The sequence below is a fragment of the Scyliorhinus torazame genome, chromosome 2 (genome assembly GCF_047496885.1).
Source record: "Scyliorhinus torazame isolate Kashiwa2021f chromosome 2, sScyTor2.1, whole genome shotgun sequence".
Classification (NCBI taxonomy): domain Eukaryota; kingdom Metazoa; phylum Chordata; class Chondrichthyes; order Carcharhiniformes; family Scyliorhinidae; genus Scyliorhinus; species Scyliorhinus torazame.
In genome coordinates, this window is record NC_092708.1 from 180,571,617 (window position 1) to 180,595,286 (window position 23,670).

General features: G+C 43.4%; 1 protein-coding gene across 2 annotated transcripts in view; it reads left to right on the top strand.

Annotated features, from left to right (window-relative positions):
* The window catches only part of LOC140394078 (SH3 domain-binding protein 4-like), a 90,513-nt gene extending 69,360 nt beyond the window's left edge, over positions 1 to 21,153 (top strand). For both annotated transcript variants that reach the window (XM_072480910.1, XM_072480920.1), the window contains exons 4-5: positions 10,563 to 10,751; positions 16,320 to 21,153. In XM_072480910.1, coding sequence (XP_072337011.1) covers positions 10,563 to 10,751; positions 16,320 to 16,544 — 414 coding nt within the window. In that variant the 3' untranslated portion in view covers positions 16,545 to 21,153. The remainder of the gene's footprint in view (positions 1 to 10,562; positions 10,752 to 16,319) is intronic.
* The last annotated feature ends 2,517 nt before the right edge of the window (positions 21,154 to 23,670 follow it).

Here is a 23,670-nt window from a genome sequence, read left to right on the forward strand (position 1 = left end):
AAGAGCAGGCACGAATCATGACACAGTAATTAGACAGTTTATAAAAATAAAAAAAAATTTGGAGTATCCAATTATTATTTTTTCAATTAAAGGGCAATTTAGCGTGGCCAATCCACCAACCTGCACATCTTTGGGTTGTGGGGGTGAAATCCAAGCAGACACAGAGAGACTGTGTAAACTCCACACACACTGACCCGGGGCCGGGATCGAACCTGAGACCTCGGTGCCGTGAGGCAGCTGTGCTAGCCACCGTGCCACCCTAGTAATTATACAGTTAATAGGAAAGACAATCTGGTAGGTGACTATTCTGCACTGGTTGCCTGCGTACTTCAGGGATTTGTTTTTTCTTTACCTTTGAGGTACTCTCCAGGTCTTCAGAGGATGTCTCTACTCTGGAAGGCGTGAAAGTTTCTCTTGTAGAAGGAAGACTAGTAACAGCAGGCGATTCTCCGGCAACCTCAGTTTCTGTTGATTGACCAGAAGTTGCAGTCACACGACCTGGTAATATGGATGGTGGTTCATCCTGCGGTAGTTCTGACATAGAACATAGAACATAGAACAATACAGCGCAGTACAGGCCCTTTGGCCCACGATGTTGCACCGAAACAAAAGCCATCTAACCTACACTATGCCATTATCATCCATATGTTTATCCAATAAACTTTTAAATGCCCTCAATGTTGGCGAGTTCACTACTGTAGCAGGTAGGGCATTCCACGGCCTCACTACTCTTTGCGTAAAGAACATACCTCTGACCTCTGTCCTATATCTATTACCCCTCAGTTTAAAGTTATGTCCCCTCGTGCCAGCCATATCCATCCGCGGGAGAAGGCTCTCACTGTCCACCCTATCCAACCCCCTGATCATTTTGTATGCCTCTATTAAGTCTCCTCTTAACCTTCTTCTCTCCAACGAAAACAACCTCAAGTCCATCAGCCTTTCCTCATAAGATTTTCCCTCCATACCAGGCAACATCCTGGTAAATCTCCTCTGCACCCGCTCCAAAGCCTCCACGTCCTTCCTATAATGCGGTGACCAGAACTGTACGCAATACTCCAAATGCGGCCGTACCAGAGTTCTGTACAGCTGCAACATGACCTCCCGACTCCGGAACTCAATCCCTCTACCAATGAAGGCCAACACTCCATAGGCCTTCTTCACAACCCTATCAACCTGGGTGGCAACTTTCAGGGATCTATGTACATGGACACCTAGATCCCTCTGCTCATCCACACTTTCAAGAACTTTACCATTAGCCAAATATTCCGCATTCCTGTTATTCCTTCCAAAGTGAATCACCTCACACTTCTCTACATTAAACTCCATTTGCCACCTCTCAGCCCAGCTCTGCAGCTTATCTATATCCCTCTGTAACCTGCTACATCCTTCCACACTATCGACAACACCACCGACTTTAGTATCGTCTGCAAATTTACTCACCCACCCTTCTGCGCCCGCCTCTAGGTCATTGATAAAAATGACAAACAGCAACGGCCCTAGAACAGATCCTTGTGGTACTCCACTTGTGACTGTACTCCATTCTGAACATTTCCCATCAACCACCACCCTCTGTCTTCTTTCAGCTAGCCAATTTCTGATCCACATCTCTAAATCACCCTCAATCCCCAGCCTCCGTATTTTCTGCAATAGCCTACCGTGGGGAACCTTATCAAACGCTTTGCTGAAATCCATGTACACCACATCAACTGCTCTACCCTCGTCTACCTGTTCAGTCACCTTCTCAAAGAACTCAATAAGGTTTGTGAGGCATGACCTACCCTTCACAAAGCCATGCTGACTATCCCTGATCATATTATTCCTATCTAGATGATTATAAATCTTGTCTCTTATAATCCCCTCCAAGACTTTACCCACTACAGACGTGAGGCTCACCGGTCTATAGTTGCCGGGGTTGTCTCTGCTCCCCTTTTTGAACAAAGGGACCACATTTGCTGTCCTCCAGTCCTCTGGCACTATTCCTGTAGCCAATGATGACATAAAAATCAAAGCCAAAGGTCCAGCAATCTCTTCCCTGTCCTCCCAGAGAATCCTAGGATAAATCCCATCAGGTCCCGGGGACTTATCTATTTTCAGCCTGTCCAGAATTGCCAACACCTCTTCCCTACGTACCTCAATGCCATCTATTCTATTAGCCTGGGGCTCAGCATTCTCCTCCACAACATTATCTTTTTCCTGAGTGAATACTGAGGAAAAATATTCATTTAGTATCTCGCCTATCTCTTCAGACTCCACACACAATTTCCCATCCCTGTCCTTGACTGGTCCTACTCTTTCCCTAGTCATTCGCTTATTCCTGACATACCTATAGAAAGCTTTTGGGTTTTCCTTTATCCTTCCTGCCAAATACTTCTCATGTCCCCTCCTTGCTCGTCTTAGCTCTCTCTTTAGATCCTTCCTCGCTACCTTGTAACTATCCATCGCCCCAACCGAAACTTCACACCTCATCTTCACATAGGCCTCCTTCTTCCTCTTAACAAGAGATTCCACTTCCTTGGTAAACCACGGTTCCCTCGCTCGACGCCTTCCTCCCTGTCTGACCGGTACATACTTATCAAGAACACGCAGTAGCTGATCCTTGAACAAGCCCCACTTATCCAGTGTGCCCAACACTTGCAGCCTACTTCTCCACCTTATCCCCCCCAAGTCACGTCTAATGGCATCATAATTGCCCTTCCCCCAGCTATAACTCTTGCCCTGCGGTGTATACTTATCCCTTTCCATCATTAACGTAAACGTCACCGAATTGTGGTCACTGTCCCCAAAGTGCTCTCCTACCTCCAAATCCAACACCTGGCCTGGTTCATTACCCAAAACCAAATCCAACGTGGCCTCGCCTCTTGTTGGCCTGTCAACATATTGTTTCAGGAAACCCTCCTGCACACACTGTACAAAAAACGACCCATCTATTGTACTCGAACTATATCTTTTCCAGTCAATATTTGGAAAGTTAAAGTCTCCCATAATAACTACCCTGTTACTTTCGCTCTTATCCAGAATCATCTTCGCCATCCTTTCCTCTACATCCCTAGAACTATTAGGAGGCCTATAAAAAAAACTCCCAACAGGGTGACCTCTCCTTTCCTGTTTCTAACTTCAGCCCATACTACCGCGGAAGATGAGTCCCCATCTAGCATCCTCTCCGCCACCGTAATACTGCTCTTGACTAGCAGCGCCACACCTCCCCCTCTTTTGCCTCCTTCTCTGAGCTTACTAAAACACCTAAACCCGGAACCTGCAACATCCATTCCTGTCCTTGCTCTATCCATGTCTCCGAAATGGATACACGGTACTGGCACGTTGATGTATGTAGCTAACAGTTGATCTGCGTGCCGTCTCCACACTAATCTTCAGTTTGTACTGTATAGGAGACGGGGCCATTTTGTGCCAATGCAGCTACAGGGACCCACTTCTTGCCGGTTGTATAGCTGCACGTCAAAACTTGCTCTCATTGTTGAAATGAGGGTCTTTTGGAATTAGCTTATTTTCTTAAAAAGTTGCGACTGCCGATTGCATTCTACTATCTTGGACGTCTCCTGCGGTTAAAGTAGATTAAATATCATTCTCCGCTCCCTCTTCAGTGGTAGTAAAGCTGGGGACCTCTGAGTAGCCGTGTGTGTGGTGCTGCAATACGTCATCAAGAAACTGTTTAGTTGGTGATTTAATGAATCTTGGTCCTTGGAGGCTTTCAGTGTTTGCTTTAAGGACTGGACAAACCTTTTGACTAAACCATTCGTGGATGGGTGGTCAGGTGCTGATTTTATGTCTTGGGTACCATTCATCTTTAGATAGTCCTCAAACCCCTGGACCACGAATTGTGGACTGTCATCACCCCAAAGTTTGTTCTGGTTTACCAAATCTGGTGAAAATGTCATTGCCATGCCTTGTTCTGCGATTGTTGACTTCATCAGGACCATCTCAGGCCACTTGCAATGTGCGACCACAACAACCATGAACATGTGCCCCTCGTGTGGACCAGCAAAGTCATCTGTTGATGTTGTCCAGGCATTTTAGGCCACTCCCATGGATGCAATGGGGACAATGGCAGTGGGTTCCTTACCTGTGCGCACAACTGGCATAGTCCTGTTTTTTTCCTCAATCTGGGCATCGATTCCTGGCCACCAGAAGTCGCTCCATGCAAGTTCCTTCATTAGAATTATACCTGGATGTCCTTTATGTAATTGTTCCAATAATCTTTATCGGAAGTTCGGAGGAATTATTATCCTTATCCCCACAACAGGCTGTACTGTCAACTCTAGTTTTCTGAAAACAAATGACTTTAATTTGGGTTGTATTCCCGCTGCCCTCCCTTTTAACACCATTTCCAGTACCTCCCCCATCACGGGATAATTTCTGGTGTCTCGTTGGACCTGACCTCCTGGAACATGTTCTATCTGTGCACAATAGAAGATATTTTCACTACTAGGTGTCTGACCAGCAGATAAAGGCAAACGTGACAATGCATTAGCGTTGGCATGGCTCTCTGACTGTCGGTATTTGATCTCACAGGAGTGTGTGGACAAATCTAAAACCAACGTTGGAGTCCACTTCTGCCGCGAAAGATAGCTTATTGTGACCCAACAATAGCTGCTAAAGAGCCTGTGGTCCGTCAACGATGTGAAGTGACGACCATAGAGGTATTGGTGAAACTTTCTCACACCAAATATAATACTCAGTGCCTCCTTTTCCATCTGAGTGAAGTAAAGCACTTGTTAAGGTATGCAACACAAAAGCTATTGGTGTTTCTTCCCCTGAAGGTAGTATGTGCGACACCACGACTCATCAGCGAGGCATCACAGACAAGTTGTAGTGGTAACTTTGGGTTGAAATGTACCGATACCTATAATTTTTTCAGTGTGTCTTTAATGACTGATATGCTTTTTCGCATTGTAGCATCCATTGCCATTTTTGTTTTATGTAGAGTTGCAAGATTCAAAACAAATTTCCCATAATAGTTATTGATCTTAATTGTGTTACCATCATTGGTCGTGGGGCCTCCATTTTTACAAAAAGTTATAGAGTATCCAATTCTTTTTTCCAATTATGGGGCAGGTTAGCTTGGCCAATTCACCTACCTTGCACATCTTTAGGTTGTGGGGATGAGACTACGCAGGGACTAATGTGCAAACTCCACATGGACAGTGACCCGGGCCGGGATCAAACCTGGGACTTCAGCAACGTGAGGCAGCAGGGCTAACCACTGCGCCACCATGCTGCCTTTGGTCGTGGGGCCTCCCATCTTCTTGGGTGCTATCGATCACATGGACTAAATATAGTATTGACGTTGAAAGAAGTCACACTTGTTCTTTCTGACATGAAGACCATGCATCTGAAGGCTGGGTTATGTAAATGTTCCTGTTCGTTGGTATCAGTCATCATGGTAACATTGTACCCCCTGCACACTGTTTAAGATCTGGTCCATGAACTGTGGAAACAAAGCAGGTGCCGACGTAATACCAGAAGGTAATCTCTGATAGCAGAATAGACCTCTGTGTGTTATAATGATGAGCAGATATTGACATTCAGCTGCAAAATTCATTTGCAAGTAAGCCTGCAATAGGTCGATCTTGCTGAACGTCTGACTTCCTGCTAGGCCTGCGAACAGTATTGCAACAGTCGTGGTGGTGGGTATTGATCCGCGCATAAAACCAGATTGATTGTTGTTTTGAAATCTCTTGATATATTTATTTCTTTATAATATATATTGTATACGTGGTGTATATTTGGTGTGCGTATATATGCATGATGTGTGTGTATATATGTTTATATACATGGTGTGTGAGTATATATTTTTTTCAGCTCTGCCCTGTGGCTGTTGTTTTTAATTTCATTTTTGGGGCTATGCTCCATTTCTGATTTTAAGGAGGGATGTTTCTCAAGAGTGACTTCTGAAAGTTTCTCTCTCAAGGACTTTGGCCATAAATCTGTAAGCCATTGAATGTTAACTGTATTAATCAGTGGCATTTGACCTTGATGAGTGGATTTTGCTTCATTTGAAAGTTTAGAAGTTGATGGGAAAGTAAGCTCGAGCCTTTTTATAGAACTGTTTAACTGTTGATTGAGAAGCTGTGTTTTCCTTGGATGTTAATGAAGTTAATCGTGTGTTGATAATAAAGTTTGTTTTAATACAAAGGATCCTTGGGTGTCAGTGGAATCAGTTCTGAAGTGAAGTATCCTTTCCTCACAGTTTACAAATTGAAAAATTGTTGGGGTCTCCTCCGGTTACCTAATATAATTGGGGTCTGGATAAAAGCAAATTACTGCGGATGCTGGAATCTGAAACGAAACAGAAAATGCTGGAAAATCTCAGCAGGTCTGGCAGCATCTGTAGGGAAAGAAAAGAGCTAACGTTTCGAGTCCGATGACTCTTTGTCAAAGCTAACAGACAGAGAAAGTGGGAAATATTTACTCTGGAGTGAGAACGAAAGATGAGTCATAGCCACAGAAACCCAGGGAAACCGGGTGCTAATGGCTACCGAAAGCAAGGGGAAAGAGTGCTAATGGCAGTCCCCAGAGAGAACAAAAGGTGTGGAAGGCCAAATTGCAGAGAAACTAACATCAGAGGGTGAACTGTAGATGTGGGGGGAGAGGAAGGGAGAAGCAAAGAGGAGAAAGGGTAAGGAAAGGTGGATAAGATTGGGGGGGGGGGGTGGGGGTTAAATATGTATTGAGAAAGACGAGAAATAATGAAATGGTAAAAGACAGTTAAAATGAAATGGGATGAAAACAAATGGGTCGAGATGGGGTGGAGCTGATCATCTGAAGTTGTTGAATTCGATGTTGAGATCGGAAGGCTGTCGCATGCCTAACCGGAAGATGAGATGTTGTTCCTCCAGTTTACGTTGAGCTTCACTGGAACATTGCCGCAGGCCAAGGCCAGACATGTGGGCATGTGACCAGGGTCTTGTGTTAAAATGGCAAGCAATGGGAAGGTCAGGGTCCTGAATGCGCACAGACCGAAGATGCCCAGCAAAGCGATCACCCAGTATGCGTTTGGTCTCTCCGATATGGAGGAGACCACATTGGGAACAGCGAATGTAATAGACCAAATTGGAAGAGATGCAAGTCAAATGCTGCTTAACCTGGAATGAATGTTTTGGGCCTGGGATGTTAAACATGGAAGAGGTAAAGGGGCAGGTGTTACACCTTCTGCGATTGCATGGGAAGGTGCCATGGGTGATGGGAGAGTTACTGGGTATGGTGGAGGAGTGGACTAGATTATCTCAGAGGGAACGGTCTCTGCGGAATGCTGACAGAGGGAATGAAGGGAAGACGTGTTTGGTGGTGGCATCACGCTGGAGTTGGCAAAAATGGTGGAGGATTATGCTTTGCATACAGAGGCTGGTGGGATGAAATGTGAGAATGAGGGGGGAGGGGGAGTCTATCCTTGTTCTGGGAGGGAGGGGAGGGGGCGAGGGTAGTGGCGCGGGAGATGGACTGCACACTGTTGAGGGCACCATGGTGCTTCGAAAATGTGTTCTTTCTTCCTCAACTGTGATTTCCTACAGTTGTTGACAGGGCCCTCAACAGTGCTGTGTCTTCATTGTTCATATTTTTCGCTTCCATGCTGCAAATTCTTTTGGTGTGATTCATTTTGTTTTTCCCTTTTGGTGTGTCCTATTGCTTTCTTTGGGCATTCTTTTCTGGAGCAACTGGTTTACTCCAGCACCTTGTGCTGAGTGGCCAATTCTGTCACAATTTTTGCATTGGCTATCTTTCTCTAGGAATCAACCTGTGAATGGCCCGTTGTATACAACAATGATACGCCAGTTGCCGGGTAGACTTTCTCTGGGTGGTCGATGTTTTATGGATCCTTGTGCTTTCTCTGAGCTGAGAAGCCTTCTTAGCAACAAGCTCTTATTGAAACAACTATTTCTAAGGCTAGCAAGCTAGCAACCTATGCTGTAAGGCTTTAATCCTTCGGCCACAAACCAGGCGGTCTCTAATTGTATCATTCAGAGAGCCACCAAATTCGCAATACTCCAGCACTCTGGATTTCGGGTTACCCATTGGATCAGAAAGAGTAGGCAGGTGATAAAGAGTCTGCATTTTACTTTCAAATTTCTGAACTGGGCTGAGATTATTCCATCTTTTGTTTCTGAGGTCAGCAATCGTTCCTTGCCATCTGTATTAACCTATGTTATATTCTTAGTGATGCGAGCCCTTCGTATTTAACGTTCAGAATGAGGGTGTCAGATACTGTTCAGTGGTTTGGATGCTCCCATATAACCACATATGGGATCGCAAAGGTTTTGCAATTATCCTTTTTTCCTACCTCCTTTCTCTGTGTTCTGTGAGCTGAGAGAAAAATGTAAAATTTTCAGACTGTCGTTGTTTTCGGACAGTCAGATTTGGGAAATTGTATCTATCGGGTTATTGGATTGTATGAATGGAGCTTTACAGTCAAAATTAAAGGACATTATTTAGACATTGTGCAGATGACTGGTCAGACAATAGTCCTGAACACAGGGCCCAGAATTGATCCTCCTATGTTATGGGTGAATTTATTGACTTGGGAAGGGTCAAGAGGGGAGGTAAAAGAATGTCTCCTCACCTAAAGAGCCTCAATTGAAATGAAAATGAAAATCGCTTATTGTCACAAGTAGTCTTCAAATGAGGTTACTGTGAAAAGCCACATTCAGGCGCCTGTTCAGGGAGGCTGGTACGGGAATTGAACCGTGCTGCTGGCCTGCCTTGGTCTGCTTTAAAAGCCAACTCTTTAGCCCTGTGCTAAATCAGCCCCAATTACTCACGCTCAAGGACCTTGCTATGTTTCCAGAGAACCTTTTACCTTGGAGGTAAAAACAGAAAGTACTGGACATTCTTAGCAGGTCTGACAGCATCTGTGGAGAGAAAAGGGAGCTAACATTTTGAGTCTCGATGACTTTGTTGACAAAGAGTCATCCAGACTCAAAATGTTAGTTCCTTTTTCACTCCACAGATGCTGTCAGACCTGCTGAGATTGTCCAGCATCCGCAGTAATTTGCTTTTAAAAACTTGGAGGTGACTTGATCGAGGTCTGTAAAATAATGAGTTCTGGATGGTGTCTCTAGTGATTGGTTATTCCAGTTTAACAGGTTGAGGAGGATCCAATGCGTTTAAATTGTGCAATATTCGGAATAGACGGAATGTTAGGTGATTCATTACCCAGAGAACAGTGAGTCTCTGCAAGGTGTTACTGGCTCGTGTGCCTGACACTAAATCTCTTTAAGACCAAGTTGGAGACGAGTACCTGACTAGGGCAGAGGCGGTCTTGTGAAGAAAGTCAGTGTCTTTATAGATGACCATGCGATCTCCCAGACTAGTTTCGATCATCTAAGAGAGGTGGAGAGGAATCTTCCTCTGTATTTATTCCTTTATTTATTTTTTCAAAATTCAATTTCGGGATGTGGGCGTCGGTGGTTAGACCAGCATATATTGCCCATCTCTAGTTGCCCTTCAGAAGGTGGTGGTGAGTTACCTTCTTGAACCACTGCTGGTCCCTGAGCTGTAGGTACACACACTATGCTTTAGGAGAGAGTTCAGGATGTTGCCCCAGCGACAGTGAAGGAGTGGCGATATATTTCCAAGGCAGGATGGTGAGTGACTTGGAGGGGAACCTCCAGATGGTGGGGTTCCCAGGTATCTGCTGTTCTTGTCCTTTTAGATGGTAGTGGTCATGGGATAAGAAGGTGTTGTCTAGGGAACCTTGGTGAGTTACTGCAGTGCATCTTGTAGATGGTACACGGCTGCCACTGGTCATCGATGGTGGAGGGTTTGAATGTTTGTGGAAGAGGGAGCAATCAAGCAGGCTGCTTTGTCCTGGATGGTGTTGAGCTTCTTGAGTGTTGTTGGAGCTGTACTCATCCAGGAAGTGTAGAGTATTCCATTACACTCCTGACTTGTGTCTTGTAGATGGTGGACAGGCTTCGGGGGGTCAGGAGGTGAAGTTACTCGCCGTAGGATTCCTCGTCTTTGACCTGCACTGGCAGCCACGATATTAATGTGGCTAGTCCAACTTCTGATCAATGGTAACCCCCAGGATGTTGATTATGGGGGATTCAACGAGGGTAATGATTTTGAATGTCATGGGGCAATGGTTAGATCCTCTCTTGTAGAGATGGCCATTGCCTGGCACTTGTGTGGCACGAATGTACCTCGCCACATATCAACTGAAACCTGGATATTGTCCAGGTTTTGCTGCATTTGGACATGGACTGCCTCATTTATTTGAGGAGTCACGAACGGTGCTGAACAGTGTGCAGTCATCTGCAAACATCCCCACTTCTGACCTTATGATGGAACAGAGGTCATTGATGAAGAAGCTGAAGATGTTTGGGCCATTAGTCGTGTATTTTTTCCCTCTGTTTGTTGCCTCTCCTGGGAGAATAATCGACTGTGGAAGGTGGAGGGGGTGGGGGGAGTGTGGGGGGAGTTTAAGGAGAAAATACTTGTCACGATGTTCCAGATATTGAGTGTAGTGTGGGCTGGATGGGCCAGCTGGCCTTTCCCTGCCTATATCTCATTTACAGCATTCTGAACGTTTCCCTTTCTATTGTCTACAGGCCTTGTTGAAATTGGACTGCCAGGGTTTGGTGGCCAGGCTCGTCCAGGATTTTGTACTGCTCACCACTGCTGTTGAAGTGGCCCCGAGATGGAGGGAACTGGCCGAGAAGCTGGCCAAAGTTTCCAGGCAACAGATGGAGGCTTATGAAGCTCCCCACAGAGACAAGAACGGGATTGTTGAAAATGAGGTGAGGTTATTCATCCTGTGCCAGTATAGCACAGTCTAGGTCAGTGCACACCGACTGGGGCTTGAAGCACTGGACCTATCCACGCCCCATTTTAAAAGCTGTCGGCGATCCCGAGTCTGTTTCTGGTATAGCCGAACAAACAACATTCTACATTTTTCATGAAATCTTCTGACCTCTCTTTGAACATTTGGAAACCATCTTAGCTTCATGTTGTCTAATTGTCAAATCATCAGTGGAAAGAAATATTGTCTTTTAATTTGCTTAATTGAAAACCCTTTATAATTTATCTCTCAATAGGTTGACCCCTAGCCTTCCCAAAATCACTTTTCTTTACACTTAAGTTCTCCCTAATGCTGCATTTTTTGCCATTTTCACAAGTGTTACTTGCCTCTCTCCAGCTCCAGGTGATGGGTTGGTAACAGCACAGGAGGAGACCATTTGGCCCATCTTGTTTATGATGGCTTTCTGCAAGAGGAACACAGCTGGTCCCCCTCCCCTTTCACCATCGCCTGAAAATCTTTCTGTTCAAATAATTATACAATTTCCTATTGAAAGCCACGATTGAACCTGCCTCCCCCACTCTCAGACAGAGCACCCTAGATCCTAGCCACTCATTGTGTAATAAACCTCTTGCCATTGGCTCTTTTTGCCATTCACCTTAAATTGCTGTCCTCTGGTTTGCGACCCTCCTCTCCATGGGAAGTTTGTCCCCGTTTGTTCGGTGGAGAGCCCTTATGATCTTGAACACCTCTATCAAACCTGTCAGCCTCCTATTCTCTAAGGAGAGCAGCCTCCTACATAATTGAAGTTACTCATCCCTACAACCATTCTCATGAATATTTTTGCACCCTCTCTACTCCTTACTGAAATGTGGACTCAGACTTGCACTTAACTCCAATGTTTTATAAAGGTTGTTCAGAACTTTCATACTGTTGCGCTCCATGACTCTATTTACAAAGCTCAAGACCTCGTGCCTTGTTGACCACTTTCACTACCTAATCCGTCGCCTTCAACGGCACTCCCAGTTTCCTCTGCTCCTGGAACTCTACCCTTCAATTTATATTTTCTGTCTGTGTTCTTCCTACTAAAAGTATATAACGTTGCATTTCTCTGGACAAAATTTAATCTGCAACATGCCCCCCCCCCCCCCCCCCCCATTCTGCCAACCTATCCATTTCTCTTGAAGTCTTATCACAATCCTCCTAAACTTTCAACTTTTATGTCACCCACAGATTTTGGAATTATGCTCTGCGCACCCCAGTCTAGGTGTTAACTTATCGTTGCAAAGGATAATGTCTGAACATTCACCATTTCTCTGTCCCTATTTCCGAAGCTGCTGGTTGAGTTTTCCATAGTTCTGTCCAGTAGAAACTGACAAAAACTGTGACCCGTTGTTGTGACTGCAGGGCTTGTTCTCCTGGGCCTATTGTTGGGGAACTGCAACAGTTTCTGAGTTGGTCAATGGGCCGGTTTAAAATGCAGGTTAGGATCCTGTGGTCCCAGAGTGTTGTGCCTGCTTCCAACCAGCAACAGCTGCTGCCTTTCATTTCCATGGAGCCAAGAGAAACAGGCGTTGCTCCTTCAGGCTTCACAAACCCAGCCCTGGATGTTTCGGCCCTTTTTTCCAGGTTGTGCCCCTTCTCCCTATTCGGAGTGGAGATGGAAACCTGATTGGAGACAATAGGCTGTTCAGGGTTCTCTCTTCTAGTGAAATTGAGGGTCTGCACGTCCTCAATGCGGACTGAGCTTCCTCCCCCTGGACAAAACTTCACCCGTGTACTTTGTGTTATCAGAGACTCAAAAGTACTTGAGATTTAAAGGTTTTCACCATTTACAGGGAGCACCCCCCCCCCCCCAAGTTCAAATGTATCCAGTTTACAGCTTCCTCAATCCTTCCCTCAGCCTGTCACAAGCCCCACTCTCTGGCTTCAGTCCAGTGTTGAAAGCAGGAATACGTGGTCACAAGTTCTTTGCACGCTGACTCTAAATAGGAAACCGTGCCGTCTGTGCGAAGAGGGAGATCAGATTTACTATCACCTTCCCGAAGGCAGTGGGGTGTACGTCTGAGAGAAGACAGAGAGAAAAAAAAAAGAAATTAAACACTGCAAAAGTGGAATGATTGAAGATGTGTTAATTTTCTTGAAGTTTGTGGCACACAGATGAATTTTGAACTTTTTGAATTGCCCTATTTTACACAAACTATTCACTGCTCTATCTGATACAGCTGTGTTTAGCCATTGCATTAACATTACAAACAGCTAGGCGGCATGGTGGCACAGTGGTTAGCACTGCTGCCTCACAGCATCAAGTGCCCAGGTCCGATCCCGGCCCTGTGTGAAGTTTTCCCATTCGCCCCGTGTCTGCGTGGGTCTTTACTGCCACAACCCAAAGATGTTCAGGGTAGGTGGATTGGCCATGCTAAATTACCCCTTAATTGGAAAAAGTAATTGGGTACTCGAAATTTATTTTAAAAAACATTACAAACATCCATTACTAAGATCCAATCAGCTGTTGTCTCAATGAGCTGTGTGAGGTATAGTATAGATGGTTCTTTGTTGCTGATCTGACTAGGGCCCTTATCTCAGTCCAAGGCCACTCCCGGGACACCTCTAAAACAATTTTATGCTTGTGCAACACCATTCATCACTGGATAGCTTGACTTATGAATAACAAAATCCCTAATGTTGGCCAAACCTCCCCTATTTCTCCCGGCCACTTTAACAAGCGGGTCTGCCAGTCACAAAGAGCAAGAAATCCCTTGGGCCAGAAAGTGGCCATCCAAACTGGCTCGTAACCAATGACACACTGATAGGTGGGAAAGTGTGGTCGCCAATTTGATACATAGCAAGGTATGAGAAATGGCCAGTTAATCTGTTTCTTATGATGTTCGGCGCAACATTGCACCTTAACTCAAACTGCGGAAGAGCACTCCTACTGCGCCAATGTGACACAAAACTTTGGAACCAATTTAACATAGGAATATAAGAAGTAGGAGTAGGCCACCTGGCCCCTTGAGCCTGCTCCGCCATTCAATAAGATCATGGCTGATCTTTTTGTGGACTCAGCTCCACTTACCCGCCCGCTCGCCATAACCCTTAATTCCTTTACTATTCAAAAATCTATCTATCTTTGCCTTAAAAACATTCAATGAGGTAATCTCAACTGCTTCACTGGGCAGGGAATTCAACAGATTCTCAACCCTTTTGAGTGAAGAAGTTCTCCTCAACTCAATCCTAAATTTGCTCCCCTTTATTTTGAGGCTATGCCTCCTAGTTCTAGTTTCACCCGCCAGTGGAAACAACCTCTCTGCTTCTATTTTATCTATTCCCTTCATAATTTTATATGTTGCGATAAGATTCTCCCTCATTCTTCTAAATTCCAATGAGTATAGTCCCAGTCTACTCAGTCTCTCCTCATAAGCAAATCCTCTCCATTCCGGAATCAACCTAGTGAATCTCCTCTGCAGCCCCTCCAGTGCCAGTGCATCCTTTCTCAAATAAGGAGACCAAAACTGTACACAGTACTCCAGGTATGTCCTCACCAGCACCCTGTACAGCTGCAACATAACCTCCCTGTTTTTAAACTCCATCCTTCAAGCAATGAAGGACAAAATTCCATTTGCCTCCTTAATTACTTGCTGCACCTGCAAACCAACGTTTTGCGATTCATGCACAAGGACACCCAGGTCCCTCTGCACAGCAGCATACTACAATTTTTTACCATTTAAATAATCCATTTTGCTGTTCATCACACCAAAATGATCACCTCTCATTTACCAACATTGTATTCCACTGCCAGACCCTTGCCCACTCAAACTATCTGTATCCCTTTGCAGACATTGTGTCCTCTGCAGACTTTACTCTACTCATCTGCGAACTTTGACACATTACACTTGGACCCCAACTCTAAATCATCCGTGTAAATTGTAAACAATTGCAGTTTGATCCCTGAGACACACCACTAGCCACTGATTGCCAACCAGAAAACCATGTTAAACATTGTACTGTTGCACCATCATTATATCAAGTGTGGTTGAGTAATTTCTATGTTTTGGTCAGAGTTATCATGAAAGTTGAATGTATGTATTTTTCAATCTAACAGGTACACAGTGATATTGCACCTTGTGATACCTGTCTATCTATAGTACAGAGATGAGAGAAACAGGAAGCGCTGTATCAGAAATAATAAATGCATCCAGGCTTTAGATTGAAGAATTTAGATTGAACAATAGTTAATTCAAAGGTATTTCAAACTGGGAAGTTGGAACTGTGTTTGTAAAAATGAGTTTGCACATTCTCCCCGTGTCTGCATGGATTTCGTCCCCACAAAGATGTGCAGAGTAGGTGGATTGACCACGCTAAATTGCCCTTTAATTGGAAAAAATGAATTGGGTACTCTAAATTTAGTTTTTTAAAAAAGGTGTTTGTAAAAATGATACATTTGACGAAGGTTTGTTTTCCATCCTCGTATTTGCACAGGTATGGAATTGGGGGTGTTTGAGCTGTAATGCTGGTATATCAATACTCATAGAATCATCGTACATTTACAGCATTGGAGGCTATTCAGACCCTTGTCTCTATGCTGGCTCACTGTTCAGGAGATTAAAGGAAGCGGCTGGACGGAGGTAGATTGTGCAAGGAAAAGGTGTGGGGGAATATTTCCACAGAAAGCATTTCCAATCTCCATTTTCCGATTCTCGCATTGGAACATTTCATTACATTAAAGCCACTATATAAATGCAAGTTGTTGAGTCACAGCCAAGCTGATACTGTCTTTATTCAAGGGTAGCGTATAGAGTGGCTTGGGGTCTTGCTTCAATAATGTTGAAGAACAGGAACCCTGCCTTATTTCGTATTTTCCTCCCTCCCTCTATTGCCAGTTACCCAACACACTGGGCCTTAGATTTCAGAGTCATTCAGCATCCAGGGGTGCAGTACAGCTGGGCTAACCAATGTAACTCTGTGACAAATAACCACATTTCCAAAGTCTGGAGTTTCTTTCACCATTGTCAAATGATTTGCTTTGGCAAACTGCTTTGGTGGGTTTTAGTCAGACATGATTGGAAGCTTCTGGCTATTTCTTTTCCATTCTGAATCGGAGACGTGGGTCACCATGAATTTGTTTCCAATCTGTATTTTTAGAATTAATTATGCAGTTGAAAATTTCAGTCCCCTTCCAAGTGTCTGTCTGTAGCACTTAATTGAGATCAGAGAAACGGGGTACAGTTAGTATTGGGAAGCATTCTGCTGTTACACAAAGAAAAATTATTGGCAACAAGATTGGACCTGATTCAGACAAGCACTGCAGTCTAGGAAGTTTTGTATCTCACTGATGTCTCTGTCTACCTGCTTGCTACATGATCTCCTGCAAGTGACCAGACACGTTTGGCTAGCTAAATCTGATCGTAGACAGGTCTTAAGCTATCAATCGGACAAGATACAGCAAAGGTGACAAAATAGAAAACATCCTTTGCCAGTGGAAGGATTGATGTATTTCATGATGTTTAAATGCTGCTGTGTAAATGCAAGTTGTTGTTGTCGTACAGGACTAATTATCCTCTTCCTCCAGGCCATGTGGAAACCAGCCTATGACTTCTTGCTGACCTGGAGTGCACAGATTGGTGACAGCTACAGAGATGTGATCCAGGAACTACACCTGGGACTTGACAAAATGAAGCACCCCATCACAAAGCGCTGGAAACATTTGACGGGGACCCTCATCCTGGTTTACGCCCTGGAGATTCTCCGGCCAGCAGCGTTCAGCCCCCCTGACCAGGATGACATTGCTATTTAACCTGGAAGTTTGTCGTGGGAAGACATGAAGCGATTCCAGCAGTGTGACTGATGGATTTTGCCTTGAATGACTCAAGCCATTTGGACCCAGTTTCTCAAGACTGTCAGCTGCACTAATAGGCCCTTACAACATGGGAGTACTGTGGGGTTTCTGTGTTGCAAAGAGACTTGGTTGTCAGTTTTATCTCACTGTTCAAATTATCGCCGTCGAAGGCTATATTCAGCCTGGTTCCTTAAAAAGTGCCACCTTGTTATGTGACTCGAGAGCGAATTCTGATAGCTTGTTTTGCACACAAAATCAATCAAATTATATATGGGAGGGTGGGTATGGGGGCATTCACCATTGGGTTAGTAATGAACAAATTTTTAACTAAACCCTGTCAATTTTTTGAATCGATAAAGATTGTGCTTTAGTGTTTTAGTGTAAGGAGATGCTAAACTTTCACTGCATGGTTTCTGTCTTTTAAATAGCACTTTTTGGGTACTAATTCTAATTGTGTCAAAGGTCTAAACAATGTTACAGAATTGTTCTTCAGCCCATATCTTAGAAAATTGACTGAATGTAGTTTTTAAGCTTTGTAAATACAGCAGGAATCCTAACTACCTCAGGTACGTCACTTTTCCCTGAGTCTGCTTTAATCATTAAAACCTCTTTTAACCCCCTCCCCTTGCATTAGAAACCCTGTGTGCTGGTCAGTGACCCCAGCTGTTTTGCCTGGACGTTCTGCCTTATAAGACTGAGAGTCGAAAGGTTGCAAAGGGACATGTTGAGACATGCTTGCACTTTGAGCTGAGAAACTGGTCCCAGCTATTGCATTCTGAAACATTGGCAAACCACTGAAAAGTGCCATTCAGTTTATTCAACAGTTGCCAAGCTAAGGGAGTGTTTTTCCTCCAGTTTCAAGAAGCAGAGCTTTGTTTTTTTTGTAAAGTAAGTGAAAATGCTGCTGGTCAGGGGTAGACTAGGGAAGAGGATTCAGCACATTGAAAGATGAAAATATGGTGAGAGCACAGTCTGCCCTCTCCACAGTGCATTTAACACGAAGAGAAGGCTTAAGTAGGGTGCTCTTTCCGAGGGCCGGTTCAAACTCGATGGGCCAAATGGCCTCCTGCACTGTAAATTCTATGATATTAGTGCATCTCCTGTCTACCTCTTAGTGCGATCTGTTAGCCTGATTCATTATATGCTTACTTCATCCTTCTGTAACCCACTTACACTGCCGAGGGTCTATTTTATTTGGAATTCTGGTTTGAAGGTCACAATTTCTTAATGGTTTTTGGATGAGGCGTGGGATGGGTTACACAAAAATGTGGGTTGTCGCAGTTGGTGGATTGTTACTGCCTGCTGCTTGTCGGATTTAAATGTGAGAACTTGTGCGTGTGCTGGTGTTTCACTGTTCACTAACTGAAATGGGGCTAATGAATGCAATGTAATCATTTTGAACAACCCTGTCATAGACTGGACTGACTGTCCTCAGTAAGGTTGCCAGCAATGCATGATATGGTAAACACTTGGGCTTGTTCGACGGAGAAACTTAGAATCTTAAAAAGAATTCTCTCATTCATTGTCCAAAAAGAGTTAATGTTAATGCTTTTGAAGCAAACTGCATTAACTGGGAATAACTGGGTTTATTGGACAGGGTAATATCCCCACTCCAGTCTTCACTTTAGACATTTAATCACTCACTTCAAAAACTCTGATTATCGAATATTCTAAATGAACTGGCGACATTTAATTTTTTTTAGTACTGTTTCCTTTTTGTTACTCGGCATCGCAAAATTGTGCCTGTCTCAAAATATGCCCCTCTATCAGGTGCTGTAATAAGGGAAGCATACCGACTTAACGCTCATTTTGTGTCCTGTTGGAATGTGAAAAATTGGTGTGTGATGGGATTTATCGTCAGTGGTTTTACTCTTCACGTCGCTGACATGGGGTCGCATAAGTTGTGTGTCTGTTTCGACACACCACGCCATTTTCACTCTCAATATTTTGTGGAATGTACATTGGGTATGTCAGAATGCAGAGTTCAAAATACATTCGCCAGCTGGTCTCTCATCAACCACACAGAATCTGGAATTCTGTGCAAGTCCCTCCCTTTGTTCCAGCCAGTGGTTGTTCTCTGGTTTTCGTTGATGGCCATCGGCATGGGCAGCCTCCGTAGAACAAAAATGAGAGCTCTCTAACTCCAGCTTTTGTCATTCTGCCTGAATGTATTTAGTATTGGGTGCAAGGTTAAGAACTGGTGTCCAGAAGTTCTTTCATAGTTTTTCTTCTCTTCGTTGGTGGACCTATTAATATTTGACTCCTAAACTGGCTCCGAATATTGATGTTGATTAAGTGACACTCTCAGTGTGAACTCCAGTTACAGCTGGTGACAATTTTTAAAAAATACTTCATTTAGTCCAATCCGGAGTGCAAATGAGTGGGAGATTTGCTGCATACATCTGAACACTAAACATAGATTTTCTAAGTAAACTAATTTACTTTAAATTTTAAAAAATGCTGACACTGAATGCTTCACAGTTTGAGATCTGTTTCATTTGTAAAGGGAATTTGTATATTTATGAATGTTGATGTTTAAATAATATACAACATACTTCTATCAATACAGTAATAATAAATTCATCACCCTGGTGCTTCTCAAATAACCCACACTCATACTCGTTCACACCTTGAATCCCTTGAACTGTTTGAATGAATGTCAAGCATTACTTCGAAGCATGATAAACATTTTCAAAGTCTTTTCTTTCCTAATGGTCCGTTTTTAAAACACTTTTTAATTTAGTTTTTTTTGTTCTTGGTCCACCAGTCTGCCTGACCAATTAATATTCTGGGTTTACTTCCTCACTGCCATAAAATGCTTCTAACTCATATTTAATTTGAACCCACATTTTGAATTTACTTAATCTTTGAATTATTGATAAATGCATTTTAGGAGAAGGTTGAAATGGGACCAAAGTGCACGGCCCCATTCAGCTAGGTCTTCAGACTGACAGCCTATGGAAAAGTTGTTCCTCTGACAATTTGACAGCGTTATATGCTGTAGATGATTGATCAACAGATATCTTCCACTAACTCGGTTAAGTGAACTCTGAAATTGGACAATCCCAGCGATCAGCTTTACTAGAATATTTACAGTGTTGGAATTGGAAGGAAACAACAGTAAGTGAGTTTGCTTTTCTAAATCCCATGATGCCATGGCCAGTAAAGTGTGCCTGAAATGAGTAGATAGCTCTGAAAGTGATAGGACTGTTTAATCGAGACAGTTTGATTAAATTCCTGCCCTTTCTGAAATCTTTCTTCTGGCAATTGCGGAATGCATTATCTCTCTCTCTCTCTCTCTCTCTCTCTCTCTCTCTCTCTCTCTCTCCTCTCCCCCCCCCTCCCCCCCAGCTTCCAACCCCTTCCTAATTCTTGCAAAATTTATCTTTTGATTCTGAGATGTTCAATATTTGACGTTTTTACCCTGAGATTCATTTGCCTGTGGATTGTAAATTCATGTAAATTTTACTGCTTTGTAACATGCCTGCTGTTCTGGCCAAATTTTTGTAATTTGCCTTTATTTTCTGTGTTTACTTTAATGCTATAGATAAGGTACAACTGACCCATGTATCACAGTGCACACCGTCACAGTCTGCCATGTCTTAGAATGATATTCTGTTCTTCAGCAAGATACATGATTATGCTTGCTTACCATTCTTGCTCGAGTGCACTGACATCAGATCACACTAATGATCGTCTCTGGGTTTGCATACCAAAAAACACCTTGACCCAGAACTGATCAACCTTATGCAAAACCTTTCTTTTTTTCCATGTGTGCGAGTCTCTTTGCAGTTATCACCATACATCAACAACCATCCCAAATTTAAAATATGTATTTTGGAAATTATTGTACAAACATGGTCTTGATTTTTACTACTTGCACTCTGAAAATAGGATTGATTTTTTTTCTGGGGTTGGTTGAGAGAACATGACAGTTTCCCATAGTTTGAAGATCAAAATTCTGAAAATCCCTCTCCAACAAGACTATAGGTGTCACCACATGGACTGCCGTGGTTCAAGGACAGCTCAACACCACCTTATCAAGGGAGGGGCACAAAATGCTGGCCTTGCCAGTGACACGATACATCCCATGAATGAATAAAAACAAATGTTTAAAGGTATGTGTCTCCGTTTGAGGTGGCAAGTAATTTGCAATGATCTGATAGCTTCACAATGAACTCTCAATGTCTTCCCATTTTAATGGCCCATGTTATATCCTCTTAATTCAGTCTTAACAAAAGTGATGCCACCTTTTCCTTTTCCATCCACTTCCTTACGTCACCAAATAATTAACAGTCAATAAGCTAATATGGAACTTCAGCTCTGTGCACTTTCTGCCACATGCTCCCGCGTGCAAGTTGCTGCCACGTTACCACACAACAAACTGTTGTTATGCTGACTGGTATTATAGGCTGCTGTTTGACGATATGGATTGCCTTATATCTGTATTTTTAAAACCACTGCTTTCCATTGCTCTGTGTATTTATGAAAAGTAATTTCTAGTTATATTGACACTTCCTGTCTGGTTTTAAACATCATTTTTCAATAAAAACCATCTTGTATTTTTTGCCTTTCTCGCTTTTGTGAACTTTGTTACGACACAAACCCCCTCAAATAGGGCCTTTCACTGCCAAGTAGTTTGCTATTGTTTCATTTTGGCATGATTCTGATGTTGAATTAAGAGGAACCTGGTATTTTAACACTTTTGTCCATTGAAAATGTTTTGCTGCATCTCATACCTATCCAAAAAAAACTTTGATGTGTCCCCTCATTTTGTGACTCTTTTATACGCTCAATCCCACAAAGTTGATATCTTGAATGAGGGAGGACTGATGGCAGGGACTGTTCTTCGGATAACTCTCGGACCTCTTCATGCACAACTCACCTGTCAAGACAAGAGAAGGGCTTCAAATGCTGCATGTCTTCCTCAACAGTTTTGTTTTGGGTATCCTGCAAAAATAATAATTGGTTTGCATAAGCATGAGTCTCCTGTGAACTGAAAACAAAGTCCTTTTTAAGTGCTGTGCTTCAGATATTTACTCTGGCTTGACAATGACTCTAATTGTATTATCCAAGGCAAGGTGCTCACCATCTGGCCTTTCTTCCAAAAGATAGAAAAATACCAAAACACCGGGTCAATATGTGAAGGCTGAACACCCACTTCAGGTTTAGGTGGAGGTTCAAAAATGCACATTTTAATTTTCATTTGGTGCAACAGTCAGCCAGTAAACACCAAGGTAACCAAATCAACTCTTATCTTAAAAATAAAACAAAGCTGGAACTAGTCTATGAAGAGATAAAATGGACTCCTGATTCTTCAACACTTTAAACACGGACATTAAAATTAACCAGAGTTTCCTGGGCTTTCACAAATCAAGTGTTTATGTGGATGATGTAGATTTAAGTGCGTATAGGATAGATTATTGTCTTAATTGGGCCATTACCTGGAAAAAATATCTCTCAATTGTTGGTGCAGATAGAGGCCATTTGACCCATCATGTCTACACTGGCCCTCCAAATGAGCATTATGACTTAGTGCCATTCTCCTGCCTTTTTCCCCTTACTCCTGCACATTGTTTCTGTTCAAATAATCATCTAATGTCCTCTGGAATGCCTCGATTGAACCTGCTCCACCACACCTCCAGACAGTGCATCCAGACCCCAACTACTCAATGTGTGAAAAAGTTTTTCTTATCACATTTCTTCATTTACAAATCACTTAAATCTGTGCCCTCTTGTTCTTGATCTTTTTATGAGTGGGAACAGCTTCTCCCTATCTACGTTGTCCAGCCCTGTCGTGATTTTGAACACCACTATCAAATCTCCTCTGAGCCTTCCTCTCTCCCAAGAAGAATTGTCCTAACTTCTCCAGTCTATCCTCTGCTCCTAGCCTCTAACTGAAGTTTCTCATTCCTGGACCTATTCTTGTAAATCTCTGCTCTCCAATGCATTCACATCCTTCCTATAGTGTGGGGCCCAGAACTGGACACATTATTCCAGCTGAGGTCTTCTATACATTCAGCATAATCCCCTTGCTCTTGAACGCTATATCCCCATTAATAAAGCCCAGAACACTATATTCTTTATCAACTACTCCCTTCACCGCTGAACAGGTGCCATTGTGTGGCGACTAGGATATGTAATCCTACTTGGGACACTAATAAAGATTATTACTATTACCTGTCCTGTCATCTTCAATGAGAGTTGTGGACCTTATTTTATATTGTATCTCCATGCTCTTCCGACCAAAATGCATCACCTCGCACTTCTCCACATTGAACTTTATATCTTTTTTTTATTCGTTCATGGGACGTGGGCGTTGCAGGCTGTGCCAGCATTTATTGCCATCTCTAATTGCCCTTGAGGAGGCAGTTACATTACGGTGGGTCTGGAGTCACATATTGGCCAGACCATGTAAGGACAGCAGATTTCCTTCCCTCAAAGACATTAGTGAACCAGATGGATTTTGTAGACAATTGACAATGATTTCATGGTCATCGTTAGAGTTTAAATTCCATCACCTGCTGTTTCTCTAACAGAAATCTTTGTTTCCTCATTGGCCACAGGTGAAATCTCAGAGGATCTCACTGTCTTCAGGTGATGTCCCGGAGGACTGGAGAATAGTCAATGTTGTTCCTTTGTTTAAGAAGGGTAGCAAGGATAATCCAGGGAACTACAGGCAGGTGAGCCTTACGTCAGTGGTAGGGAAATTTCTGGAGGGAATTCTTCAAGACAGGATCTACTCCCATTTGGAAGCAAGTGGTCGTATTAGCGAGAGGCAGCATGATTTTGTGAAGGGGTGGTCGTGTCTCACTACCTTGATAGAGTTTTTCGAGGAGGTCACAAAGATGATTGATGCAGGTAGGGCAGCGGATGTTGTCTATATGGACTTGAAAGGCCTTTGACAATGTCCCTCATGGCAGACTGGTACAAAAGGTGAAGTCACACGGGATCAGAGGTGAGCTGGCAAGATGGATTCAGAACTGGCTAGGTCATAGAAGGAAGAGAGTAGCAATGGAAGGGTGCTTTTCTGATTGGATGGCTGTGACTAGTGGTGTTCCGCAGGAATTAGTGCTGGGATTTT